This window comes from Natator depressus, chromosome 6, assembly GCF_965152275.1.
Source record: "Natator depressus isolate rNatDep1 chromosome 6, rNatDep2.hap1, whole genome shotgun sequence".
NCBI classification, from domain to species: domain Eukaryota; kingdom Metazoa; phylum Chordata; order Testudines; family Cheloniidae; genus Natator; species Natator depressus.
In genome coordinates, this window is record NC_134239.1 from 59,536,330 (window position 1) to 59,560,803 (window position 24,474).

Genomic DNA, 24,474 nt, shown 5'->3' on the forward strand with positions numbered 1-24,474 from the left:
ACCCCTTCTTGGGAAAGGCAGCAATTGCTCGGGGTTCATCCAGGCTGTTATTAATAAGCACTTTTCTGCAGCTGCCATCCAGTCTGGCCACTTCAATGGTGTTGCGACCTGTGTCAGTCCAGTACAGGTTCCTGGCAACCCAGTCCACTGCCAAGCCATCCGTCGTCTTCAGCCCGTGACCAATGACGGTCTCCATGCTGCTGCCATTCAGGTCTGCCCGCCTGGGGGAATCAGTGCCAAACAGGATAAGGCATAAGAGGGCTCCTCACGATCCTTCAAGTCTCCCTGTGCCATTCTTCTCTATCAGTGGGACCACCAGCCCTTCCCCCCCAGTTCCCATGAAGGCTACATGTGTCTCCAACAATTAGTTCAGTAACACAAACTGCTGTAAGAAGAAAAGGAGTACTTGTGGCACCTTAGAGACTAACAAATTTATCTGAGCATAAGCTTTCGTGAGTTACAGCTCACTTCATCGGATGCTGTGTATGCTGTCGGCGAGTATCACTACGTTCCCAGCCCTTCAGGCAGGAGCCACCTCCGCCTACTGTAAAACACTAATCTATAAGAGCAGCCAACAGTGCAAAGACAAACTCAGCCTAAGAGGCTGGGTGCCCAGCAGCCACTTACCCCTGGGCACCTACCTGATGACATCAAGGAAGACATCTGTGTAGTAAATCTTGCCGTCCACACTGTCATAGTCCAGAGAGATGACATTGTTCAGCTCTGGGACAGGGACATGCACATCAGTGTGATCATTTGTGTCCAGTGAGATGCGTCGGATGGAGCCACGGCTGGAGAAGAGCAGATAGGTCTCCGGAGAGGGATCACAGGTCTGCTCATCGCTCTTCAGCTGGATGCCGGTGGGGCAGGCACAAGAGAAGCCAGCAGGGTGGGGCAGGCAGAGGTGGGAGCAGCCACCATTCCTCATGCTGCACTTGTTAAAGCCTTTGGGAAAAAGAGAGAGGAAAAGTCAGCCTGACTCCATGTTTCCAGAGACCTAAGCCTAAGTCTCTTTACAGGGCACGAACACATAATTCACTGGCCGCTGATTTCACTCCAACGGCATCCTTGCTAGGACTAGATTGTAGGTCACCACGAAGGGACACTTACCCAAAGATTCAACTGTGCTCTGCAGGATCAGTGGATGTGGGGGTCCAGTAGGGGCAGCCCCCTGGCCTGTACTCCTTGATATTAGAACTTCCCAATGGAAGAAACAGCAACCAGCTGGTTTCCACTGGCCGTCTGAGGATCATGTGATTCCAGTTTAGCTCTGCTATTTGCAATAGCAGCAACACCACCCCAGCTGGGAAGAGTGCAGGAGTGGCATAATAAACCACCCCTAGCCAGTCTGGCCCAGAAGTTTCCATTCTAAGTTAGACACATGCAGCAGGGGTGCTAGATAGGCCCACATTAAGCAAATGGCTTCTTAGTGGGTATGCATATTTAGTTTTATCATGTGAATACTCAGGCTTTTTTTAATTACTAAATCTATATATATTTAGTGTGAGGGAGGAAAGTCCAGCAGAAGCAAGGGAGAAGGCAACAGGTATGGGACAAGGGCGGTGTCAGGGCTGGAGCAAACATGAGGGAGTGGGACTGGGATGCTGACCAAAAGCAGCAGGTGTTGAGGAAGGAGTGGGGTTGCATAGTGCACAGTGTTAGGGAGGATGTTTCAGCCATGTGAGAAGAGGCCAAGAGCTGCCTGTAGGAGAAGGTAAGGAGGCACATTCCAGTGAACCAAGCCAGCAGAGCAAGGGAACAGTGAGGATGGGAAATGAGCTGGAGACAGGGAATGGCTGTGCAGACCCCAGAAGGGTAGGGTAAGGAATCTTACACTGCCAAGGAGACATTGGAGGAGGAGGATGTGATGAAAGCAGCAAATGAGGAAAAGGGTTTTAGCAGCAGTAGGCTTGAGTATTTGCTGTGTCTATGAATGAACTGGACTGAGTGACAGCCTAAATGCAAGGAGAGAAGGGGAAGCAGGAGCCAAAAATGACACCAAGACTGTGCACCTGGGTGGATGATGGAAACAGTCAGTTACTGTGGGAGGGGGTTGGGGTAGGGACTGGGGTTGGAGAAGGAATTTCTTTTCGGCCCTGCATGATCTCCCAATGAAATACAAGAAGAGCCCTCTCAATGACAGCGTGCAGAGGCCCCTCTAGTCATATGGAGATGATACTCCTGGCTCCAAGGCCTGATGATACTCCTGGCTCCAAGGCAGCCTGGAAACTCACCAAGGGGCCGTGTCCTGTCAACAGCTTGAATGTCCATCAGGCCGGGCAGGTTTGCCCTCACCAGGATAACGTTGGCGCCGGTATCCTTGTCAGCCCGGTGAATGCTGCGGGTTTGCCAGTCAGTCCAGTAGATGTATGAGTCCAGTAGCGTGAGACCATAGGGATGCTGCACTGGGGACAGCAGGGTGTGGCGGTTTGCACCATTTAGGTCTGCAGCCTCAATGCGCTAGAGAGGGGGCAAGAAGGAACACCCTGCTCAGTCCTTTCCCTTAGATAATGTCCTGAGCAAAGACAAGCATGTGTGAAGCTGGGACTGGAGTCCAAGCAAGCAACATGGCTCTGGTCCACCATCCCCAACAGCCCAAGCCTACACGAAGCCTCAGAGTGCTTCCACACAGTCCCTTTCTCTTCTGACACCTTACCCAGGGACTTCAGAAACGGCCTCTAGGATACCAAGGCTCCAGTGTTAATCCCATAGGAATCATTAAAGAGAAGACACCAACCTCTGTGTGCGCATCGGCCCAGAGCAGCTGCGATCCAGCCTTATCCACTGCCAGCCCATTGGGCCAGCCCAGGTTGTTGCTGATCAGCACCAGGCGTCCTGAGCCATCCATGCCAGAGCGCTCCAGTTTGGCATTCTCACCCCAGTCCGTCCAGTACATGTATCTAGGGAAAAGGGGAAAGCCAAGAACACATCAGAGAAACAGCAGAGAGGTTAATGCCTCCAGGCCTTCTCCCTCAAGACAGTACCCTGCCAGCACTAACCCCATCTCGTGGTACAATGCAATTGCTCTTGGGCTGTCTAAGTTCTGCCAGACCAAAACCTTCCTCATTGATCCATCCAGGTTGCCCACTTCAATCCGATTGGTTCCCGTGTCTGTCCAATATACCTTGCGGCCAATAGCATCCACTGCCAGCCCATCTGTGGTCAGCAGACCTGAGAAAGCAGAATTGTACCAAGGTAACTTCTCATCCTTCAACACCGATCAGATAACCCTGGGGATTGCCCCTGCTCACCACTCATGTCTGGGAGTGCTCCCCCTACAGTACCTATAGGACTTCCACCCCTGACCCCCCTAGAGCTGGAAACCCAAGGAATTCCGCTCCAGGCTGCCACATGAAGATATGGTGCACTCTGGCAAAGCATCCCTCACCTGTGGTGATGATGTCTTCATACTGTGAGCCATTCAGGGCAGCCCTGCTGATTTTCCGCAGCGTGCTATCTGACCAGTAAACTTTTCCTGGTAGGGAAATTGGAAAAATGAAAAATCAGCAAACTCCTTTATATAGCCCCAGGCCTCCTTGAGATTATCGGCACCTGGATTACTCTGAAGAGCAGCAGGGTCATGCAGTCCAGTGGTCTGTCAGTGTCCAGCACCACAGGACACAGAGTCACAGTAATTCAGTTAAAGGGATAGAAAAGCCACAGCTCCTCCAGTTCCAGCCTCTCCCAAAGGGAGGTGCCATAGTGAATGGTGAGGAACACTGCCTCTGGGGAGCTCACGGCTGCTCTTGAAAGGGTCCCTGTACAGAATGGTGCAGTTTATTATTTAAAATGTTACTGACCAATACTGTAATCAGACCCATGTCTGGATTTCAGGATGGTCCCAGAGGACAAGAGTCAGACATTCTCACCCACCACACAAAATGGGGTTCAACCCAGACAGATAATGCCAGATACACAGGCCAAGTCAATCCTCAGAATTTAAGTCAAACCAATTACATTGCTCAGGGGTGTGAAAAATCCACAGCCCTGAGCAACACAGATAGAATTCTTCTGTTAATTGAACTACTGCCTCTCAGCGAGGTGGGTTACCTATGCCAATGGGAGAACCCTTCCCATCACTGTAGTGAGTGTCTATACTTGAAATGCTACAGCAGCACAGCCCTCAGTGTAACCAACAGCCACCAGCCCAGCTCTCTTTACATTAACAAGACTTAGATAGGAGAGAAAATTATTTAAATTCAGACTATGTGAGCCTGTCTCAATGAACAAGGCCGCTTATTCCAGCTAGTTGGGGTTTTAGCCCTGCATGTCAGCCAACTGGAGCCTGTCTTAGAATCACAACAGTGGCGAAGGAAGGGAATCTATGCAGCATGCATTGGAGAAACAGGAGCCTACATCTGTCCACGTTTATGACACCGAGTGAACCACTGGCAGTGCCTTCCCTCAGAGAGACACCGTCAATTAAGAGCTGCAGCCCTGAAATAATCAGTTGTGAATGTGGTTAGATATACAAGGCAGTTCAGACCTTCCTGAGGATCCACCCCAATGGCAATGGTGTTTTTCATAGTGACATTGACTGAGACAACGACGTCTGCAAAATACGGGATATCCAAGGACACCATGCGGATGTCCATCCTTCTGGCAAATATCAGGAAGCTGGTCATCCCTGCAGAAAGTTGAGGATAGACCAACAGTGTCAGTGAAGAGCAGGGAGAAGGTCAAGCCAATTGTCCCTGGGGCACCGTCTGCTGAATCATATCCTTGAGCCACCCAAGAGACAGCTTCAACCTTTAGGGAGAAGGGAAGGTCCTAGATCTGAAATACCATACATGGAAAGACTCTCCCACTCCACTGAGTAACACAGAACAGTTCTCTAGTTACCTGTGGGGTGGGAAGGGGAAAGCCCTCACAGAAGTGTTAATTGTGGGGGAGTGGAAACCAGTTTTCCTACTGAGGTGAACAAGATGGGACCCATGCAGAGTTATTGCTTCAAAGGCCTGAAGCCAAGATTCTTCATGGTACTGAAAGGGAAGATGGCTGTGAGGGGAGGGGTAGGATCTATTCAGCCATACTATAGAGTACAACACCTTTCCAGGAAGGGACTGAGCCCACTTCAAACTCAAGACAGATCTACGGGAGAGACTGACATACAGATGTACCATATGGCATCACGTTGGTGAAGTTTTCCTTTTGGACAATTTAATCTCCCCACACCCCTCCCGGGGCACCCCAAGCCAACCCATCGACTTTTACCACCAGTCCTGAGGGCACAAGCACTACATGGGCTTCTCAAGGGGCCGAGGATGGTGGAGTCACAACCAAGTCCCATGAGGAGTGGGTTCCCGTAACTTGTGCCAAGGGGCCAGGAGTGGAACGTGGGGCCTGAGATCCAACTACAGTGGGAACCCTACAGAGGAAACTTACCAGATGAGCAGGTCTTGCCATCAGGTTGGAGGTTGATACCAGTGGGGCAGGTACAGCTATAACCTTTAGGGAGAGGCGCCAGGAGGCACAGGTGGCTGCAGCCACCATTATTAACTCCACATGCTGTGCGTACTGGAAGGGGGAGAGGAGAAAACCATGAGGCACAGGCACACCCCCATGAGCTCAGCCTTGGGCTCCTGGAGGGACGGTCACTATCAAAGCGGGCAACAGCTATAGAGATGCAGGCTGGGGGTATGGGAGCACACTCTCTTTAAGAGGCCAATAGGGATTTATTACACACGCACACGCACGCCAGATATGCAGGGCAGCAAGAGCCTGCGTGAGTTCAGAGCTCCCCATGGGGGTGAGGCTGACTCTGTACCTGTAGGTCTGTGCCGGTGGAAAACATGAATGTCCATGAGGTTCTCCAAGTTATCCTGCAGTGTTTCACGAGCCTGCCCCGTCCTTCTGTCTGCACTCTGGATGCTCTTGGCCTGCCAGTCTGTCCAGTAGATCCGCTCACCATAAAGAGTAAGTCCAAATGGATGGGGCAGATTGCTTCCAATCAGCACCTGTCAGCCCCCAAAACAAAAGTCCTCAGGAAATCACATGGTAGTGCTTCCACCCATACCTCCAGTCATCCCCTAGACTGGATGGGGCTTGGAGAACAACAAAGGTGATATGTAAATGGCCTGGTAGCATCAAGGTGGGGAAAGGTTGGTGTGGGATAGGTGGCTGCCCACATACTTTGCACTCATAAAGGGGGCTCTTTTCTCTCTGTACAAGTAGCTGACAATGTCTTGATATGGGAACTTTACTTCCATTTGGCCCATGACATTCTTTCCTGCCGGCACTTTGCCCTGTAGGACAGGCATTCAGTATCCCAGCCTCCCCTTCCCTCTGGCATGGTTCTCTTACCTTTCTCTCACTGCCATCCAGGTTAGCACACTCAATGGTCTTCATGCCAGCATCCGCCCAATACAGGCGCTGAGACTTGTAGTCAATGGCCAGCCCATTGGGCCAAGTCAGATTGGAGGAGATGATCACCAAGCGGCTGGAGGCATCCATACCGGCACGCTCAATCTTCGGGCTGACTCCCCAATCAGTCCAGTACATGAACCTGAACACAGGGCCCAAAGGGAAGTGAGCACCTGCACTCCTGCTCCTGCTCCCACAGCTGCTCACCATTAGCTAAAGAAGTCAAGTGTCTTGGTGCCTTCAGCAGCCAGTGGGAAACAGTGTCAGGCTAACATGATCTGTACTTCCATCCTTAGGGCCCTGCCACATTTTTATACACATTGTCCTGGTCCAGAATCCATAGTCCCTCCTCTGCCAAGAACCTGGCAAGAAGGAGGGAGATGGTAAGACTGAAATAGGATGCAGAAGCAAGTTGGCTTATTATTGCCTTAAGAAGATATTTCTTAACGGTTTTCAAATCCCTGCAATCATGAGATGGAAGTAGAGCTGCTCTGCATCAGCCTCCCAGTAAACACAAAAGAAGAGAACGGTGCAGATTTATTCCAGCCTTCCAGCACTTGGGAAGCAAGAGCTGCTGGGCTTGAGCCCAGCCACCCAACCTAGTCTGATGCTTGGCTCTGCAAGGTCCTGTGGCTCAAAGGCAGAAGCTTTTATTACAACAATTCATTTCCCACAAACCTGCTATTTTGAGATTTTCTTTCTGTGGGAGAATGAAACGTTGGAGACTCTCACTGGATTTAATATTCCCGGGCCCACTGATTCTGCAGCTCACTTGGGACCTATAATGTTTGCACTAATTTAGCTGGTGATATGCCAGTGTAATTCACTTCTCTGTCTTCAGATTAACCTAATGGCCAAGCGGATAGCAGGGCCCTCACAAGAGCTCAGCATCAATGTGGAATGAAGAACACCCTAAATAAATAAATAAAACCCCTCATTCTCTTCTCAAACTTATTTTACACTAGTGTAACTATATGGACTCTAGTGGGTTACTCCTGATTTACACTGTGTGAGTGGGAGGAGGCCCAAAATAAGAGCTATCACTCTGAGCTGACTGTTCTAGAAGTGCCTGCTGGTTGTCTTGTCGATGCCATCAGCATCCACAAGTCAGGCCCTTCTTTTCAGTCCTTGGTAGACCTGTTATGGAGGCCTTTCTAGGTGTGGGTCTCTCTTAAGCTCCAAAAAGTGTCCGATATAAGGGCAATGGCACAATGAATCAAATCCAAACAGTTCAGAGACACAGAAGTTATTGCCATGTAATCCTCAGAGGAAAAGTTCTCACCCTCCAACAGGATCCACCACAATATCTCGTGGTCTGTCTAGGTTCTCCCAGATCAGTACAGTCCTCATGGTCCCATCTGTGTTGGAGACCTCTATCCGGTCTGTTCCTACAGAGATCAGGAGAGAAGGAGAGAAAGATCAAAGACCTCTAGAACCACAGGAGACAGAAGAAACGAACATTGATACAGTGATTCCATTTCCCTGCCTGCCATCCCCTCACCTGACCTGGGAGGACTAGAGTGAATGTGGAACAGACTTACTCAGCAGAGAACTCTCACGTTCAACTTCCCAACCTCAGCAACTGCTGAAACCTTGTGCAGATGGGAGGCAGTGCTCTGCCAGACCATCACAGGCATCTGGCTAGGCCCCAGAGGATGTCTAGGGAGATACCTTCCTGACATACCTCAGAACTCTAATTCTCTGGCAGAAATATCCTCCAGATTCTAACCATTCTGTCCTGAGGTACGTGGCTGGAAAACATAAGTGAAAGCCTTCTGCAGCGAGCAGCTGTTGTCCTCAGACATACACATTCCTGCAGACATCAGCAATGGGGTTGTAGCCCCAGTAGAAGTAACACAGGAAGCCAAGTTGGTTCCTGCTTCATTAGAAAGATGAGAAAGGAGAACCCATGTTTGCCAAATGGAGAAAGACAAAACTGAAACAGATCGGGCCGCCAAGCTAATACTGAGTTTTTATGAACAGGGAAGAAGGTTACAGCCTGTAGAGAGCAGAAGACCCCAGTACCTGCATCAGTCCAATACAGCTTGTTGGTGACCCAATCGATAGCCAATCCAGCTGGGCTTTCCAAGCTGGTATCCACCACAACCTGAGCAAGAACCAAAACAAAGGTCACCAAACAAGAAACTCCAGTGAGAAAAGTCCTTGAGCCTGGCTCTCCTCCTGTCCACTGCCAGCAATACAAACAACTCAGGCTAGCAAAATCCATGCAGCAAAAATCCACATGAGAAAAAGTGTTGAGAAGTTCAGAATTCAAACATGACATTTAAAGAATGGCTGTTGAACATCCCCATTTTCTACCTTTATTTCATTCCCCAACTGCCAAACTCTTGAGCTCTGTCAATGGCAGCCTGAGCATGAGTCAAAGGGGATGCCGAGAAAGTAACTCAAGGGAAAGCACAGTCCCTGCCACACTCTCAGTTCCTGCTGAGCCAGGGAAAAGGGTTGTTCATTTGTGTTTTATTGAGACTCGGCCTGTGAAAAATCGAAGCCGGAGCTCGGTATTTACAAATCAATGTTTTCTCTTGCCCTAACTGCAGGGAGTCCCAGACAAGGAGGTGCAAACACAGCACACACAAGGGTCTAAGAGCTCACCTCGGATGACCAGTGATTAACAGGAGCCAAAACTAATGTGGGCATGGACAGGACCAGGGCAGCAGACCCCCAGAAGGCTGATACAGCCCCAATGGTTCATACAGAAACCTCGAGCCAGATTCACAACACAGAAGGCTGAGATCCCCAGAAGCTGCTTGGCCTAGTAACCCCACATCTACAGAATACTGTACCTCCTGGCCTGAGCCATCCCATTTTGCTCTGCTAATGGAGTCAGTGCTGACATCTGTCCAGTAGACATAGTCATCCTTTGAGTCCCAGTCCAGAGCCACAGCACTGCGCACATCAGCCAGGGGGATGACATCATCTGACAGGTCTTCTGTGTCAAAGCTGATCCGACGGATGTCCATCCTTCGGGCAAAAAGCAGGAACTTGTCAAGACCTGATCAAAGGTCGAAAGGTCTTCTTTTAATTTCTCTAAGTTCAACAACATAGTGACAGACACAGACAATTCTCCTGTTACATCGGAGCTCCACTGCATACACACCACTCAATGCTGATTCACACACCAGGCCCTCACTGCTGGGAATAGTGGGGGGGGGAGGAAGGAGAACATAGTATGGGAAGCTGTTTCCTGGGGGTGGGAGAGATCACACTGCATAGAACAAGCCCACTATGGCCCTCAAAGGATGGCACAGATCTGACCTACAGCAGGTAGCTTTGCCATCTTCTCTGATTCCAGGAGACAAGGGTGCTGATTCTCCTGTAATTGAGCGCACTGTAAATCAGGAGTAACTCCCCTGCAGTCCCTGGAATTAAGCTATTCATTCCTCACAAAGGCCAAAGGGTGCAGTTTATGTGGGAGTTTCCAGGTGACACACCCATTCAGCTGTGGCCACACACTGTGGCATTAGCACTACCTCAGCTATAAGTAGGCTGGAATGGATATGCAAAGCAAGCACGCATCTTGCACTAAGCTGGTGCTCAGTAGGTGGGATTGGAGTGGGGGTGCAAAAGGAGGACATGAGCTTACAGTAGGCCTCTTATGTTACCCTACTCTCTTCTAAAGGCTTTTTCTGCTGCACCCCTCTCACCCTGTGCCTTGAAGTGACACAGCTGCTGCTTACTCAGATTTCTGACCCACTTCTACACATGGGACATGGGGCTGCGTGAGCACATCTGAGACTGGGAGCATTTGGGACTGTGGCATGCAGGCTCCGATCCCACCCCACTTACTCTGAGCACAGGTGTGGCTGCTGGTCTTGCGGAAGCCTGTGGGGCAGGCACAGGTGTAATCCTTGCTGTTTGGCAAGCACAGGTGAGTGCAGCCCCCATTGTTGGCCCCACAGCGGTTTTTCCCTGCTCAAATAGCCAAAAACAAAAACAACCACGCATAAGGCAACCAGTAAAGAGAGCAAGAGATGTAGCAGGGGTGAGGGCAGGTGGGAAGGGCAGAAAGAGATCACGCAGGCACACACACAAGAGCTGGGAAATGTTCTACTCTGGGGTAGCTATTTGAACCTCCTGTCCATTCACAAAGACCAGCCCCACAGGGACATGGGCACAAAGGGCTTGTCTACATAGGGAAATTATTCTGGAATAGGGTAGGGAGTGAACTTAAAGTGGTGTAACTATTTCAGAATCACTTGTGTTTAGACAAGCCTTAAACTAGTGGTCCCCAAACTGTTTTGGTTGTGTTCCCCCCCTTACCTGGTCCACATCCCCCTGCCAGGAGCTGCAGTTGGGGCTGGGAGCCATGCTTGGGAGCAGCGCCAGTGCTGCAGCTGAGGTTGCGGCCAGGAACAGGGCTATATTCGGGGCTGGGAGCCAGAGGCCACGGCCAGGAGCAGAGCTGTGGCCGGGAGCGGGGCCACGGTCGGGGCCGCCGTCAGAGCTGCAGCTGGCACCATGGCCAGGAGTGGAACTGCAGTCAGGAGCCAGTGGCTGGGGGAGGCGGGTCCAGAGTGGAGCTGGGAGGCACTCCCTCCCTGCCCCCTATGGGGGCTGGCCCAGGCTCCACTGCACCCCCCCAAACATTCCATCACACCCCCCTAGGGGGGCACACCCCACAGTTTGGGGATCACTGCCCTAAACATTCATTATCAGAAAGCAACTGTCCCCCTGTGCCAGCAAGGGGGCGGGGGCAGGGCTGTGGTACACCCATCCAATAACTAGAGATGAGAGCCTTGAAATAACATCAAACCAAAAGTTGCTGGATGGAGAAATTAGTGCTGGACTCTGGTAGCAGAGGTAAACTTGGGGTCATGCGTGGGCCTCACAAGGGAGACAGTGAGTAGTGGATAGAACAGTATCCCTGAGGCCCAGGCCTGGACGCTCCCTGCTGTAGACGCTGGGCAGTGACAGGTCCCCAGCTGGTTGGCTTTCCCCCTGCAGATGTGTCTCCCTGCCCCCTTTGCAGTTACCTGCTGGCTGGCGCTGAGGGTGCAGTGTGTGAATGTCCATGGGGAAGTGGAGCTTGTTGCGGATGATCTCCTGGTTCTTGCCGGTGAATTTGTTGGCACTATTGATGCTCTTGGTGTGCCAGTCCGTCCAGTACAGGCTATCCTCAAACACTGTGATAGCAAAGGGGTGTGGGAGGCCTGCAGCAAGAGTCCAGCACAGACATACAGGTTAATCCGGACCCCAGGAAAGCCAGACTAGCAGAAAAGCAGAGGAAAGCCCCTGAGCCTGTCCCTCTGGGGCGCTTCTGCACACCCAGGGGTCTCTGACCCTAACAGACTCAGCAGAGCCAAATCCAGCGTTCACCAAAATAACTGTGCTTCTCTTCAAGGGCTGGGATGAGAGGGGCAGAGCCTGTCCCCAAGGGATGGGAGAAGTATGGCAGACTCACCCCATGGTGGTGTTCAGGGATTTGAGGGAATGTAAAGTAAATGTAGTAGCCCTCATACAGGTTGCTCCAAAGCTCACTCTGTGCTGCTATATCTTTCCTGGCGTAGCATAGCTCTCCTCACAGCTGAAGCCTTGGTCTCACCTTGGCTGATAACAGCCTTCCTGTTCCGCCCATCCAAGTCAGCCCTCTCAATGACATGGTGCTTGGCGTCCACCCAATACATCCTGTGCCCAGCATAGTCAATGGTCAGCCCGTTGGGCCAGAAGAGGTGCGTATCAGCAATGATACGTCGATTGGAGCCATCCATGCTGGAGTATTCTATGCGAGGTGTGTTGCCCCAATCTGTCCAGTAGATGGTGCTAGAGGAGAGAAGGAGAGGCCTGAAGGCTAGGAAATTGAGGCCCTAAGTATGGCACCAGGCATCACTTCACAGCAAGGGAGAGAATAAGCTGGCTCTGTAACCTCAAGCCACGGGACTTGATCTCGATCACAGGGAAGCCAAGAGCAGCCCCAGCCTGCCATGCACCACTCTTTGGATTCAATTTGCAGTCACCCAAGGGAAGGGCAAACACCTCCATGGGTGCATCCTGGCCTGGAGCCTCCTGCTTCGTAAGGCTCCCTAACCCTGTGATCAAAGGCAATACTGTGTGCACACAGAGGCAGCCCTGGGCCACGAAACAAGGAGAAGTCTAGATCAAGGATAGGGCCCTCACTGCTGAGTCCCATGTATTTGGAACAGTACTTAATTTGTAACGAAAGAGGTGCCGGGGCTCAACCAATTAGGTGCCAGGGATCAAGCAATTTTTTTACTCTCATAACTGACATGGCAAGCCCAGAGATGCCGGGGCTATGAACTTCCAAGCCTAGAGGTGTCGGGGTCAGCCCTGGCAAGCCCTGGCACAAATTAAGCACTGATTTAGAGGGTTCCCGCAATAGAGTCCAATAGAGGAGTTAGTGGAGCCCCATGCCCCTACTCACCCCTCCATAGGGTGAAGTGCGATTGCTCGTGGTTTCTCCAGGTTCTCCCACAGAAGCACCTTTCTGTGCGTGCCATCCAGATTTGCCACTTCAATCCGAGACGTACCAGAGTCTGTCCAATACAGCTTGTCATGGATCCAGTCAATGGCAAGTCCACCTAGCCAAGGGGGAGAATTAATCACAGACCAAAACCAAGGAGGGCAGATTATGCTGCTAGGAACAATTCCTCTTCTCCCTCAATCCCTCTCGAGACCCAGCCTCTAGATAAACTCCAGGAGGAGAGTACCCTCCACCATCCCCATCCAACAAGAGCCACACACAGGGGATACATCCCAGCTGTCTCTCTCTTCCTCCACTCCCACATTGTGTGGTCTGGTCAGCTTCCCACGCCTTTGCCCTGATTGCTGGCCACACACCTGGGCTCTCCAGCCCTGTGGACACCACTTCTTCTACGTTGCTGCCATTAAGGTTGGCCCTCATGATGCGGTCCAGTGTGACATCAGACCAGAACACCAGCTCCTTGCTGTGGTGGAAATCAAGGGCAATGGCATTCTCCAGGTTGTTCAGGAGCAAGGTGTACTCCGAGCGGTGAGGCAGCACCTGCCGGATGTCAATCCGATTGGCAAAGAGCAGCACTGGCTCTGGCCCTGAGGGACATACAGAAGAGAGCATGAGGGGAACCTGGCATGGTCAGCCTCTGAGCCCAGTGTTATCACTTCATTACGTTGGTACCAGAGAGCCAACTGGTGGGTGTAAAGCACTGGGAAGAGGAGACAAGGTGAGCATTCACACTAATGACACTGGGTTGAGCCGCTTTAAAGCACTTTGCACCAAGAGTTGATCAACCCCATCCCCTGCCTGAGCTTCTCACATCAGCTCCAGCAGCCATTCCCCCAGACACAAGCACCTGCCCACAGTATGCTGACATCACAAGCATATGGTGTACTCAGCCCTCCCTCTCTACAACACAGCTTACAGTCTGAAAGGTCAGGTGAGACAACAGTTAGTCAGTCAGTCCTAGACAGTCAGAGCAAGCTTAGCAGAGGGGGCTGCCTTTTTTTTCTTTCTTTTTTTGGTTTTGTCTTGTAAGTAGGTGTACAACAGCACTTGCTGAGCTATGCTACATTAGGGGAGCTAAGTAACCAAGCTAACGTGAAAACAATGTGTGTCTTTAAAAACACATGGTGTCCACACTCAGAGAATGAAATATGCAAACATAAAGCAGAGTCTTGCCAATACAGAATCGGTGATCATGAGTCTGTTTCCATTTCTGGTTACAAAGCACAGTCCAAACCCATAGAGGCACGACTGTGCAACCAGCATGACAGGGAAATTCTTTCTGCTGCAGGGTCTGGGATACAAGGGAGCCAGAAGGAGAGGAGCTGGGCTTGACCCTAGCGGAGGGAGAGTTGTGGCACTACACAGCTACCAACCATTGGACAGTAAACCTGGAGGGTGAATCTCTGACACAGACTTGAGAGCCCCACCTCTCTTACATATTAGTAGGACTTATCCACCTAGCCAGGTTAACCAAGTATTACTGAACTGAATTACCAGCATGTGCACACGCACACGCGTGCATACTAGAGCTGACAATTCCTTCTTACCCAGGGCTTTACAGCTGCGCTTGTCCGGACGAAGCTCATAGCCTTGCTCACACCAGCACTGGAAGCCACCCTCACTGTTGGTGCAGCCCTGGCTGCAGTAACCCTCCTCAGCACATTCATTCACATCTACAAAAGGGCAAGGGAACAAAGTTACAATTAGGTCACAAAGATCCCACCCCTACCAGGAGCTGTCCACATCTCCCTGCTGCTCTATCTGTGTCCGTATTCCAACTTCCACCCCTGTCATGGACCTCCAGCTGCATGTACCTTATTGCTGCAGTGAGGAGAAATAGAATGACTGTGACCCTGCCGGCTCACCTTGACACAATCGGGCGTCCTCCAGCAGCCTGTAACCTGTGTGGCAGGTGCACTGTACCGTCCCTCGCACCATCTGGCACTTCTGGGCACAGCCCCCATTGCTGAGATTGCAGTGCTCCTCACCTGTCCGTGGACCTGTAGGGGCAGTAACATGTAAAGAGGATAGAGACGAGACAAGGCAGCTGCTATTATGCTCAGCTGTTAGACAGCAGCAGCCTTGTTGAGGAGGCTGACCCAGAAGGGAGGAGACACGTCCTGAAGAAGGCTGCATCTCCTCAGGTGGCAGCAACACTCCGGTCAGACAGAGGGTAACAACTCCTCCCAAGATCTGTGCATTTGCGGTTAGAACAGGAACCTTTGGGATTCGCTCTTTGAAAAAACATTCAGGTGTTTGACAGCACTAGGATTGATCTTCCTATTGCTCCTGCCCAAGCTTGCACATCAATCAGCCCAGCGACCATGGCTGGGGTCTCTTCCTCATAATTCCTATTAAGATCACTAGGGTCTCTTTCCCTAGGCACATGGCTCTCAATAATATCACGGGCGGTGACCCCCACCTTCCCCAGCTCAAACCATGAGGCGCTGGGCATGGGGAGACTTACGGCAGTTTTGGTGGGGACTCTCGTCGCTGCCATCTCCACAGTCGTTCACACTGTTGCACAGCTTCCTCTGGCCAATACAGCGCCCGTTCCCACAAAGAAACTGGTCAGGGGCACACTGGGGACTCCCTGTAGGGGGCAGAAGGGAAGTCACACACCCAGAACTAGGATTCAAACAAGAACAGCTCAGCAGAGGTTTGCTGCACAGAATGGCAAGTCCCAGGGCAGACAGAAGAGAAGAGAAGAGCACCCTTACCCCTTGGCTGTGCTAGGTTACTGGATCTCCATCACATTCATTACAGTCTTCTCTTTTGGGATTAGATTGAACCTATTGTTTTGTGTTTCTGTGGATCCTGGGAAAGCAGCTTCAGTTCACTTTACACTCCCCACTACTGCCTCCTCCCTTGTGTTGCTTCAGAGGACCTCAGATTCCCCTCCAGACTGTACCAAGTGTTACTCTACGAAGAAGTCCAGATATTTTATTTCTCTCAGATTGAGTGCAAGATCATGGTTTAATTCCTGTTGATACCAGATTCCACAAGCGTCCTGGGCCCCTTCTCAACATGCGTCCGAGGAGCTAGCCTGTACGCTTCCTCCTCCGTTCATCATCTGAGATGTCACCCCAATGCAATCTTACATTTGTCGAAAACAGAGTTTTACCCTGTTCTAGATGGAAAGCTCTTTGATGGATTTGGACTAGGATTTATACAAAGCCTTGAAAAGTCAGCTGTGGAAAGAGGATTTCACAAGTGAGCCACACTCTTCAGTTTCCGCTGATGGCAGAGAGACGCTGTGCAGTTTTATCCAGGACCTTCCTTTCTCCTTTTATTTGTTTTTGAAATTAATTTTGTACTGTAAAAGGTCACTATATAAAATGGGATCATCTTTATCATCAGAATCAGATCTGATGATCCGAATTACTAAAATATGTTGTAACTGCTGTTTACTCCTGTTAGTCTTGCAGAACCAACCTAGCTCAGAGGGAGGGAGCTGGAACAGATTCCTACTTGTAAATCGTCAGCAGAATTGGTTATGGTAACACCTGGGCAAACCCATGAAAGGCAATGGGGCTCTACAGATGTACTGATGAAATAATTTGACCTCCAGAACCTTTATTACAAGTGATGTGTGAGAAGAAAAATCAAAAGACTATGGTGATGGACACCAATACAAGATCCAGATAGAGACACAAACCTGGAATCCAACAATATATTTACAGAGTCACTTTTCAGAGCAGAGCCACAGTTTAAATGAGCCATTTTGACATCTGAAACTTGTTCATTATAACTGACAGAAAGATACCATATTACTTCTGGATTTGTGATTTCAAATAGCTGATTAGACAGACTAAAGCAACACCAACTGATCAGCTTTGTCTCACTGGAAATTACGTGTCTGGAAGGTGCTTGTGTCCTATGTTTTTTTTCATAGCTGGTAAGACTAATTCTCCACTGAGCCAAATTTCAGCACCAGCTTTGGACTCTTAAAAGGTCAACTTTACTATAAGTCACTGAACATTAGGTAACATTCCTGGCCAGACAAATCCTTAGACATTTTACAGAGTGTGCGCATTGGATCCCATCAGTTAACTGTTACCAGCTGACCTTCACCATATTTATGGTAGGTCTTGGCTGTTCAGTGAAGACTCTCCAGAGAGTTGGCTTTATTATAGTGTTGGATGTATCCATTCGTCCTGACCCTGATATTTTATTTCAGGGGTACTGCAGGTTTGGTTTGGTTTCTTGGCTGTCATCATTCCTTTGACTTTTTGTTTAGATACCTTTCATTACTGGGGTGAGGACCAGTGGTGTTACCACACTCCTTGTAGTTGTGGTTACATGTGTAATTGCATTTTCAGGATTAGCATCTCCCGCACAAAGGTACCTACAACAGCTGATAGCTCTAAAATGATCAGCATGGACACTTGAACTTCAGTCAATATCTACAGAGATGTTATTGACTAATGCAGTAAGTGCAGTCTCCATTCCAGAAGTTGTTGCTGAAGGGTGGGGAAAGGGGGGAGGTGGAGGAATCAGTGCTTAGCCACCTATGATGTCTAATTCAGAGCCATTAGCCGTAACAAAACAGTGCAGCTGCCCCCTGCCAAGACCTACCTGTGTTCTCACAGCTCTCCTCATCACTGTTGTCAGAACAGTCGTCCTCTCCATCACAACGCCATGACAGACGGACACAGCGCCCAGATTTACAGCGGAACTGGTCAGCTGTGCACATGGATGTGGCTGGGGAGACAAAGGAAAAGCTACTATACAGAGCAATTATAATCTAGCCCACCAGCCCCATATCCGAATTCCCTTCCACTCCATATCATCACCACAGATCAAGCCTCTGCCTGGCATCCCAGACACTCACTGCAGTTCTTCTCATCTGACTGGTCATCACAATCGAAGTCGCCATCACACCGCCAGCCTGCGTTGATACACAAGCCACTGTTGCACATGAATTCCCCAGAGCGGCATGGCTGGTGAGATGCTGCAGAGAGGGCACAGCACATTAGTACCAAGGCATTCCAATTCCCCCCAGGCCATCCTCACATCAAACTGGCATGAACTTGAACCCCATGCTGAGTGCAACCCTAAGTCTCTGACTGCCAGAAGCAAAGAAGGGAACTTGGGTGGATCACTCCAGCTGCTCTGTTCTGTACACTCCCCATGAAGCTCTGGTACTGGCCTCTGTTGAATACAGGATACCTAGCTAGATGGACCACTGGTCTGACCCACTATGGTCGCTCTTATGTAATTGACCCATTCTTGAATGCTTCAGCCCCTGTATCTAGAGCTCCTACCTAGACAATGACCCTGCCACCCAAGCCAACAAAAGCAGTTTGGGCTCCACCAATAGGAACTTTCCCTCTAGGCAGTGTCCCTCCCCAACCAATTCCAGCCAGGGCACTGGGGAGGGACACCTTCCCCAGCTCCAGCCAAATCCTCCCATTTGGATCAACGTGCCAGCTGCCAGGGGGACCCAGGGGATTACTCTCCCTTGCTGCTGACTCACAGCAGTCGGACTCATCAGACCAGTCCCCGCAGTCATCGTCCCCATCACAGTGGTAGATATCCAGGATGCAGCGCCCGTAGGCACACTGGAACTCCTCTAGGCTACAGGCTGTGGCTGGAACATCTGATGCTAACAAGGAAACCAAGGGGAAAGAAAGGCTAAGGGCAGGGACCAAGCCAGTTTATGCTTATATTTGTGGGAACAAGAGGGGCCTGGCAGACACGCAATGCAGCAGGTGCAGTGCATATACACAAGTGGCTCGCTCCCTCCCTCCAGCCCTCAGCGTGTCCACAGCACTGACAGGGACACAGACACTTCACCGGAAAGCTGTTGACAGCTGCATGCAATGGACCCAACCCACTCAGCACAACACGGGGATCCATCCTGCGGAAATTAACCCTCACAAGAACCATAACCTTATCTCTGAGTTACAGATGGGGAACTGAGCCATGGAGAAGTGAAGCAACAGAGGGAACGCCAGGGACAGAACCCAGGAGCGCTAACTCCCTCATTCTGTGGTCAGAGCACTAGATCATACTGCCCTATAATAAAGGCTTATATAATACCTCAAGGGGTGGGAGTGGCATAAGGGGTAGACTCAAAGCAACAAGCCTGTCCCAACCCTATACCTCTTAGAATAAAGTCAGCCCTTGGGGTGCGATGAACCTCACCTTACTGAGGTTTGAGATAGGTCAGACTGCAGGTCTGAAGTATGGGACTGTTCCTTTAAGGACTCAGAAATGTGATGGGAAGGTAAGCAGTGGAGCAGCAAGGTGCCCGGGTTTACACCAGGCCTTTGAAGTGTTGCTTCCCCTGACATGCTGCCAAAAAAACTGCTCCAAATCACTGAAATCCTTCCCAGCAGACTCTGACCCTGTGCAGGACCTGGCACATTCAGAGTCAAGAGTTTGCCCGCTGCCCTGCTCTGGGACAGCTGGGTGCTGCACAGGAACGTGCCCTCACCAAGGAATTCTTGGAGAGTTCAGTGCAATGGAGACTGAATTCCTCCCTCACCCTGGGCAGGGAGCCGTGGGACGCTGTCCAGAGAAGGAAATGCAACATTTAAGCACGTGGAGGCTAAAGAACCCAACTAATAACTTGGTGATCTCTGGAGTCATGGAGAGGCTTTGGGATGGGGACTGGACCAAAAGCTGCCACTGCTGGGAATTCACACAGAACTGCCTCTCCAGCTGGGAGCATGGGGCAAAGGCAACAGATATCCAGTAAGAGCTTTATTTCATGCCAGTGTCTGATATCCAGATGCTGAAGAGGAGCCCAGCTGACTGGCTCCAGGTGCTCTTCCAGAGAGCTGAACCGGCAGGCAGTGGGGTTCAGGGAAAAGAGGGCAGCTGGCAGCCCAAGAGAGGGGGATAAAAGGAGAGAGGGTAGGAGACCAACCCTGCTATCCAAATATAATGCTTATCTGCAAAACAGAGAATAGAAAAAGGGACTAGGCAAGCTTTGGGAAACACAAACCAAGCCTGAGAGGAGGGGACACCATTTCTACCCCATCCTGCCATGCAGCGGGAAGTTGGAGTGTCTCCTTCTCCCTTCCCCAGGGCCTGTCCATGGCCAGCAGGGAAGGGACAGGCAGGGGGAGCTCGAAGGAAGGAGGGAGGCTGGATTCTTCCCAGAGCCCTTTCCCAGCTCAGAAATCTTTGCAGCCCTGGCTCCCTGCCAGCTCTCATTATCTGGAGAGATAAAAGACAACTCCCCCCCCCCCCCACCTCGCATACCCTCCCACCCTTCAGGAGCTGGCGGCCCTGATCCCCCTCCCAGAGCCTTTTGAAGTTTCCTCCTATCTAGAACAAATTCTGCAAAATGCCCTTGAGAGCAGAGTGGGGGAGGGGAGCTCTGCAACTTCCACAGACACTAACTGCCGCTCAGAGACTCAAGAGCAAGGGGGTGGGGGGAGTAACAGGATCCTGCCCATGTTGCTACAGGCCTGTAGAATGGGGACAGCTGCTGCTGGCTCCCCCACACTCCAGAGATCTGCTCCCAGCACTTTTATCCGCTTATCTAATACTGGACAAAATTTTCAACAAACTATCCCAGTAAAGAGATGTGGGTCAGAGGGACTCCAAAGGGTGTGCAGACACGAGGGGCTCCTTTAGAATTCTCTGCAGGAATCAAAGGGGAAGGGGCGGGGAGACGAATCCTTCCTCTCCTTCCCTACTTCATTATATGGCCCATCTGATATGCACAGGATCCCTGGCTCTGGCTCAAGGTCACACCAGCCTGGGAGCGGAAGGGAGAAGCAGCCAGCCCAGGTTACCACTCAGACAGACAGACACAGTACTCGTCTACACCATGGGGCTGATGATGGCCCCCACCGCCAGGGATGGATCACAACGAAACTGCTAGCACAACCAGGGCCAGTTCATTTCCAACATCAATTACAGAAGGCACATTAGGCCCCAGGTTGGTAGCAGGGACAAGCAGCTAGCTCCCAAGGCTACGAGGGAAGGAGGATACTCACGGCAGCTCTCCTCATCCGAGCCATCCTTGCAGTCTGTATCGCCATCACAGAACCAGTGCTCGGCTATGCAGCTGCCATCGCTGCAGCGGAATTCCTTCTCCGAACATTTCCTCATGTCTGCAGGCCAGAGACAACAATGCAATCAGAGCACATGTCCCCCAGGGTACCCAAATGTATCCATGCCACCCACTGTACCCAGGTCTCCCAGAGCACCCACATATGCCTGTGCCACCCACTGAATCCCCCAGGGCACCCAAACACACCCATGCCCTTTGGTGCCTGGGCACACCAGCAGTGCTCATTCTGTTTAGCATTGGGTGTTGGATTAGAAAGGAATCCTCAAGAATTCAGAGCTCTGTGTCAAGAAACAACAGGTCCCAGCATGGACAAATGAGACTAGGCTGGGCTGCTGGTTGGACGAGAAGCCCCACAGATTGAGATCCCAAGCAGTAATCCTGGTAAGCATGTCCCCAGCTGCTCATCTCAGGCCATCCAACTATGTGGCCTTACCCTGCTTTAGGAGATTAGCACCCAGTGGATGAGACTGTACGCAAGCCCTTTTGTAAGCAACTGTCCTAGGCCGACCGCGCAGGCACCCCATTCATGGCATTCACATGGTCATGCCACTCACCACACTGCTCATCGCTGTTGTCACCACAGTCATTGTCACCGTCACAGTGCCACAGGCTGCGGATGCAATATCCATTCTGACACGAGAACTCGTCCTCCTCGCACTCCCGTGGCGCTACAAGGACACAGCCAAGAGTGAGCTCAAGACAAGCTGATTTACCTTACAGAGCCAAGTCTGCACCCCAGCACAAAGGGGACCTTTGGAACAATGTCCTCCAAGAGGGTGCCACCATGAAGGGAAAACTCATCCCCCATCACCACAGCAAAACATGGGGTGGAGGTTAGAGGGAGCCAAAGCCAGCCCAGGATTCCAAGTCATCTCTTCAGATCCCTTCCCAGAGATTTCCTTGCAGGACAATGAGAAAGGGGCTGCAGTATCAGCATCTTTTCAGGGGGACCCTTCCTTCATTGAGAGGAACTGGATCCAACAGAAACTTTCAACCGGGACAAGAATCTCCTGTACTGCAGACTGGGCAACTCAGCTCACAGACCCAGCCCACACTTCCTGGGAGCTCACGCATGTAGTCAACTTTGTCCTCCTTCTTCCCACAGTTCCAAATCTCTCTCCTTCCCCTTCCCTACCCCCTGGAAAGGGCCTATCCACAGCCCATACTCCTCCAACACCCAACTCAGCATTTCAGCAGAGGGTAAAAGGTCAGCACAGCTCAGACCTAAACAAGTTAGCAACAGTACGCGCCAAAGCCCACAGCAGACAATCTCAAGCAAGCTCTTGGCTTCAGGTCCACAGAAGTCTGCCCTATTCCACAGCACTGCGCTCTGCAGGGGATAAAGATGCTTCTCACCAACACATCCCTCTTGTGGGTTAGCCCCATACAGGAGCAGGAGCTTGCCACTGGGTCCCACACATAATATTGGTTTGCCAGGTCTCTTGTTTCCCCTAGATTTGCTGCCATGTAACAGTTATGAGGAAGGGTCTCTCTCAGTGACACCAGATTTGGTCTCAGAGTTCCCATTAAAATCACCACCCCATGCCTTGCTGCACTGATCTCTCAAGGTGGGATAGGGGATGGAACCAGAGAATATTGCCGTAAATGACCAAACACTTGCACCCCAAATCTATGGGCATCCCAATCTCTGTCCAGAGGAATGTCCATGTGAGCTTGCCCTGATTAATGAGCTCTATGGATTGAGAAAGGCATGGAAAAGATACCGGAAAGCTGGACAGCCGAACTGTCATATAAATTCTCGAACCCACAGAGCCCTAATTCCACACACCCCCGCCTCCAGTCTATACAAGAGGCAGAGATCAGGATAGTCCACATTAAATAGCTACAGTCCCATGGGGAGCGTTCTGAGGGCTGACAAAATGGCACTAGGTGGGGATGAGTTAAGCTCTGCAGTTGTCTGGGGGGTGGAAGGGGGTCATCAGGGAAAACATCAAGTCAGGTGCTCTGGGAGCAGGCTCAGGAGCACTTACACATGGATCACCCTGCACACTCCTCCCCCATTGCTCAGTGTACCTGGGGAGAAGTGTGTGTCGAGTTGCTCCGAGCACCAGCCTGACAGCACACATCTCAGCATCTAACAGCAGCCTGACACCAGCCCTAACGTCCGGTGCAGCTCCAGAGAGCAGTCGTTGATGTGTGCAGTAGGAAAAGCGGATTCTCTAGCACATGCTGACAGTCACTGAGACGGGTGCAATGAGGCAACCATAGAGCAGGAGGGGCATTTCAATCACTTTACTTACAAAAAAACATCCCTAAGTAACACCTGTCCCCAGCACAGAAGGAAGAGGGTGGAGTTGCAAGAGATCAGGTACATTTCCATTCACATTCTGACAACTTTACTGGCATGACAACAGTTCTGGCAGCATCTAAGGCTATTGTGGTACAGTAAAAGTGGCTGGGCTCTCTCATGTGGTGCCAGGTTACCATGTCTCAGAGTAACCGGGCCTCTGACCAGGCCAATATCCCTGCAACACTCCTCAGTGAAGCTGTTTGAAGGGAGAGGACCCTGAGGATGGCCTCACATAGCAGTGGAGTCAGACAGTGGAACCTGAGGCCACAGGAAACCAGCCAGACAAAGAATTTAGTGGGATTTAGCAGGGGTTAGGCATTTCCATGAACAAGGAGCACACAAACACGGCTCACTGGGAAGTTTGGGGAAGTGCTTCATGGGACATTAACTAGCAGGCTGCAGGGCATAAACTGTTCTCCAGCTGGGACCAGGAAGCATCCCCTCCCCCATGATAAAGAGCTACACAATTGTCTGGCCAGGTACACTGGGGGAGGGTCACCCTCCTCTGAAGCATCAGGTACTGCAGCATATAGAATTATGTGGGCCATTGGTCTGAGTGGAAAAACTCCCATGTTCCTGTGTCAACAAAGTTAACACTGGTTAACCGTTTGGGTGCCAGCTTCCCAGAGGCCTAGCAAATCAGTGTGGCACCCATCCTTTCAGCAGCATGTCATCTTCCCCTTGAAGGGTTAACTTACGGCAGTCCTGTTCATCAGAATCATCTTCACAGTCATTGTCTCCATCACAGACCCATGAGCGACGGATGCACTTCCCATTGTCACAGTGGAAATCCAAGGACGAGCAAGTAGGCAGCACTGGACACAGGAGAAAGGAGACAACTCACTATGTGCCTGCAGCAGCGTTCCTATAATGACCGTTTTCTCCCTCTCCCCCGCTAGCAAGGGGCTAGCCCCCTAGCGAAAATGAAGATGAGTTTTGGGTTATCAGTGAGAAAAGACCCTGGGAACCTGTGGCTGAGCAGTGCTGCATCACCACAGAAGCACCGACCTTCCCAATACAGGGGGCCGAGCCACAGTGCCCCCTTCAGCTTCTTCCTTTTCCATCGCCTACACAAGGCGATTCTCCCCCTCCCAGTCCCCTCCCTGTAGTTTCACGTCCTTCTGGACATTCAAAAGAGAGTTAGCAACATAAAAATATATCTAAATTCTTTCCCTCCCTGCATGCTCCCCCAGTGTGTCCTGTCCTCCCTTGTCGGTTACACAGGTAGAGTCTCTGAAGTGATGCTGTTGAGCAGTTGGGTTTCTGAGGCACATGCCCAGCCTCCCATACCGTGTGTGTGAGGGG

The 24,474-nt window shown here is 51.1% G+C and overlaps 1 protein-coding gene across 3 annotated transcripts in view; it reads right to left on the reverse strand.

Annotated features, from left to right (window-relative positions):
* The window catches only part of LRP4 (LDL receptor related protein 4), a 102,946-nt gene that overhangs the window by 15,082 nt on the left and 63,390 nt on the right, over window positions 1–24,474 (reverse strand). Inside the window, exons 3-29 of one of the 3 annotated variants that reach the window (XM_074955384.1) lie at window positions 23,868–23,984; window positions 21,413–21,526; window positions 20,782–20,898; window positions 18,303–18,431; window positions 17,658–17,777; window positions 17,402–17,527; window positions 15,291–15,416; window positions 14,689–14,823; window positions 14,371–14,496; window positions 13,180–13,410; window positions 12,764–12,920; window positions 11,927–12,144; window positions 11,358–11,534; window positions 10,171–10,293; window positions 9,168–9,376; window positions 8,389–8,470; window positions 7,646–7,751; window positions 6,304–6,505; window positions 5,768–5,957; window positions 5,386–5,517; window positions 4,487–4,627; window positions 3,389–3,475; window positions 3,000–3,171; window positions 2,738–2,900; window positions 2,235–2,460; window positions 642–945; window positions 3–221 (exon numbers count right to left, since the gene is read on the reverse strand). In XM_074955384.1, the coding sequence (XP_074811485.1) occupies window positions 3–221; window positions 642–945; window positions 2,235–2,460; window positions 2,738–2,900; window positions 3,000–3,171; window positions 3,389–3,475; window positions 4,487–4,627; window positions 5,386–5,517; window positions 5,768–5,957; window positions 6,304–6,505; window positions 7,646–7,751; window positions 8,389–8,470; window positions 9,168–9,376; window positions 10,171–10,293; window positions 11,358–11,534; window positions 11,927–12,144; window positions 12,764–12,920; window positions 13,180–13,410; window positions 14,371–14,496; window positions 14,689–14,823; window positions 15,291–15,416; window positions 17,402–17,527; window positions 17,658–17,777; window positions 18,303–18,431; window positions 20,782–20,898; window positions 21,413–21,526; window positions 23,868–23,984 (4,249 nt within the window). Of the gene's footprint in view, window positions 1–2; window positions 222–641; window positions 946–2,234; window positions 2,461–2,737; window positions 2,901–2,999; window positions 3,172–3,388; window positions 3,476–4,486; window positions 4,628–5,385; window positions 5,518–5,767; window positions 5,958–6,303; window positions 6,506–7,645; window positions 7,752–8,388; window positions 8,471–9,167; window positions 9,377–10,170; window positions 10,297–11,357; window positions 11,535–11,926; window positions 12,145–12,763; window positions 12,921–13,179; window positions 13,411–14,370; window positions 14,497–14,688; window positions 14,824–15,290; window positions 15,417–17,401; window positions 17,528–17,657; window positions 17,778–18,302; window positions 18,432–20,781; window positions 20,899–21,412; window positions 21,527–23,867; window positions 23,985–24,474 lie in introns of all 3 variants that reach the window. The other 2 variants (XM_074955383.1, XM_074955385.1) reach the window with 2 other exon arrangements.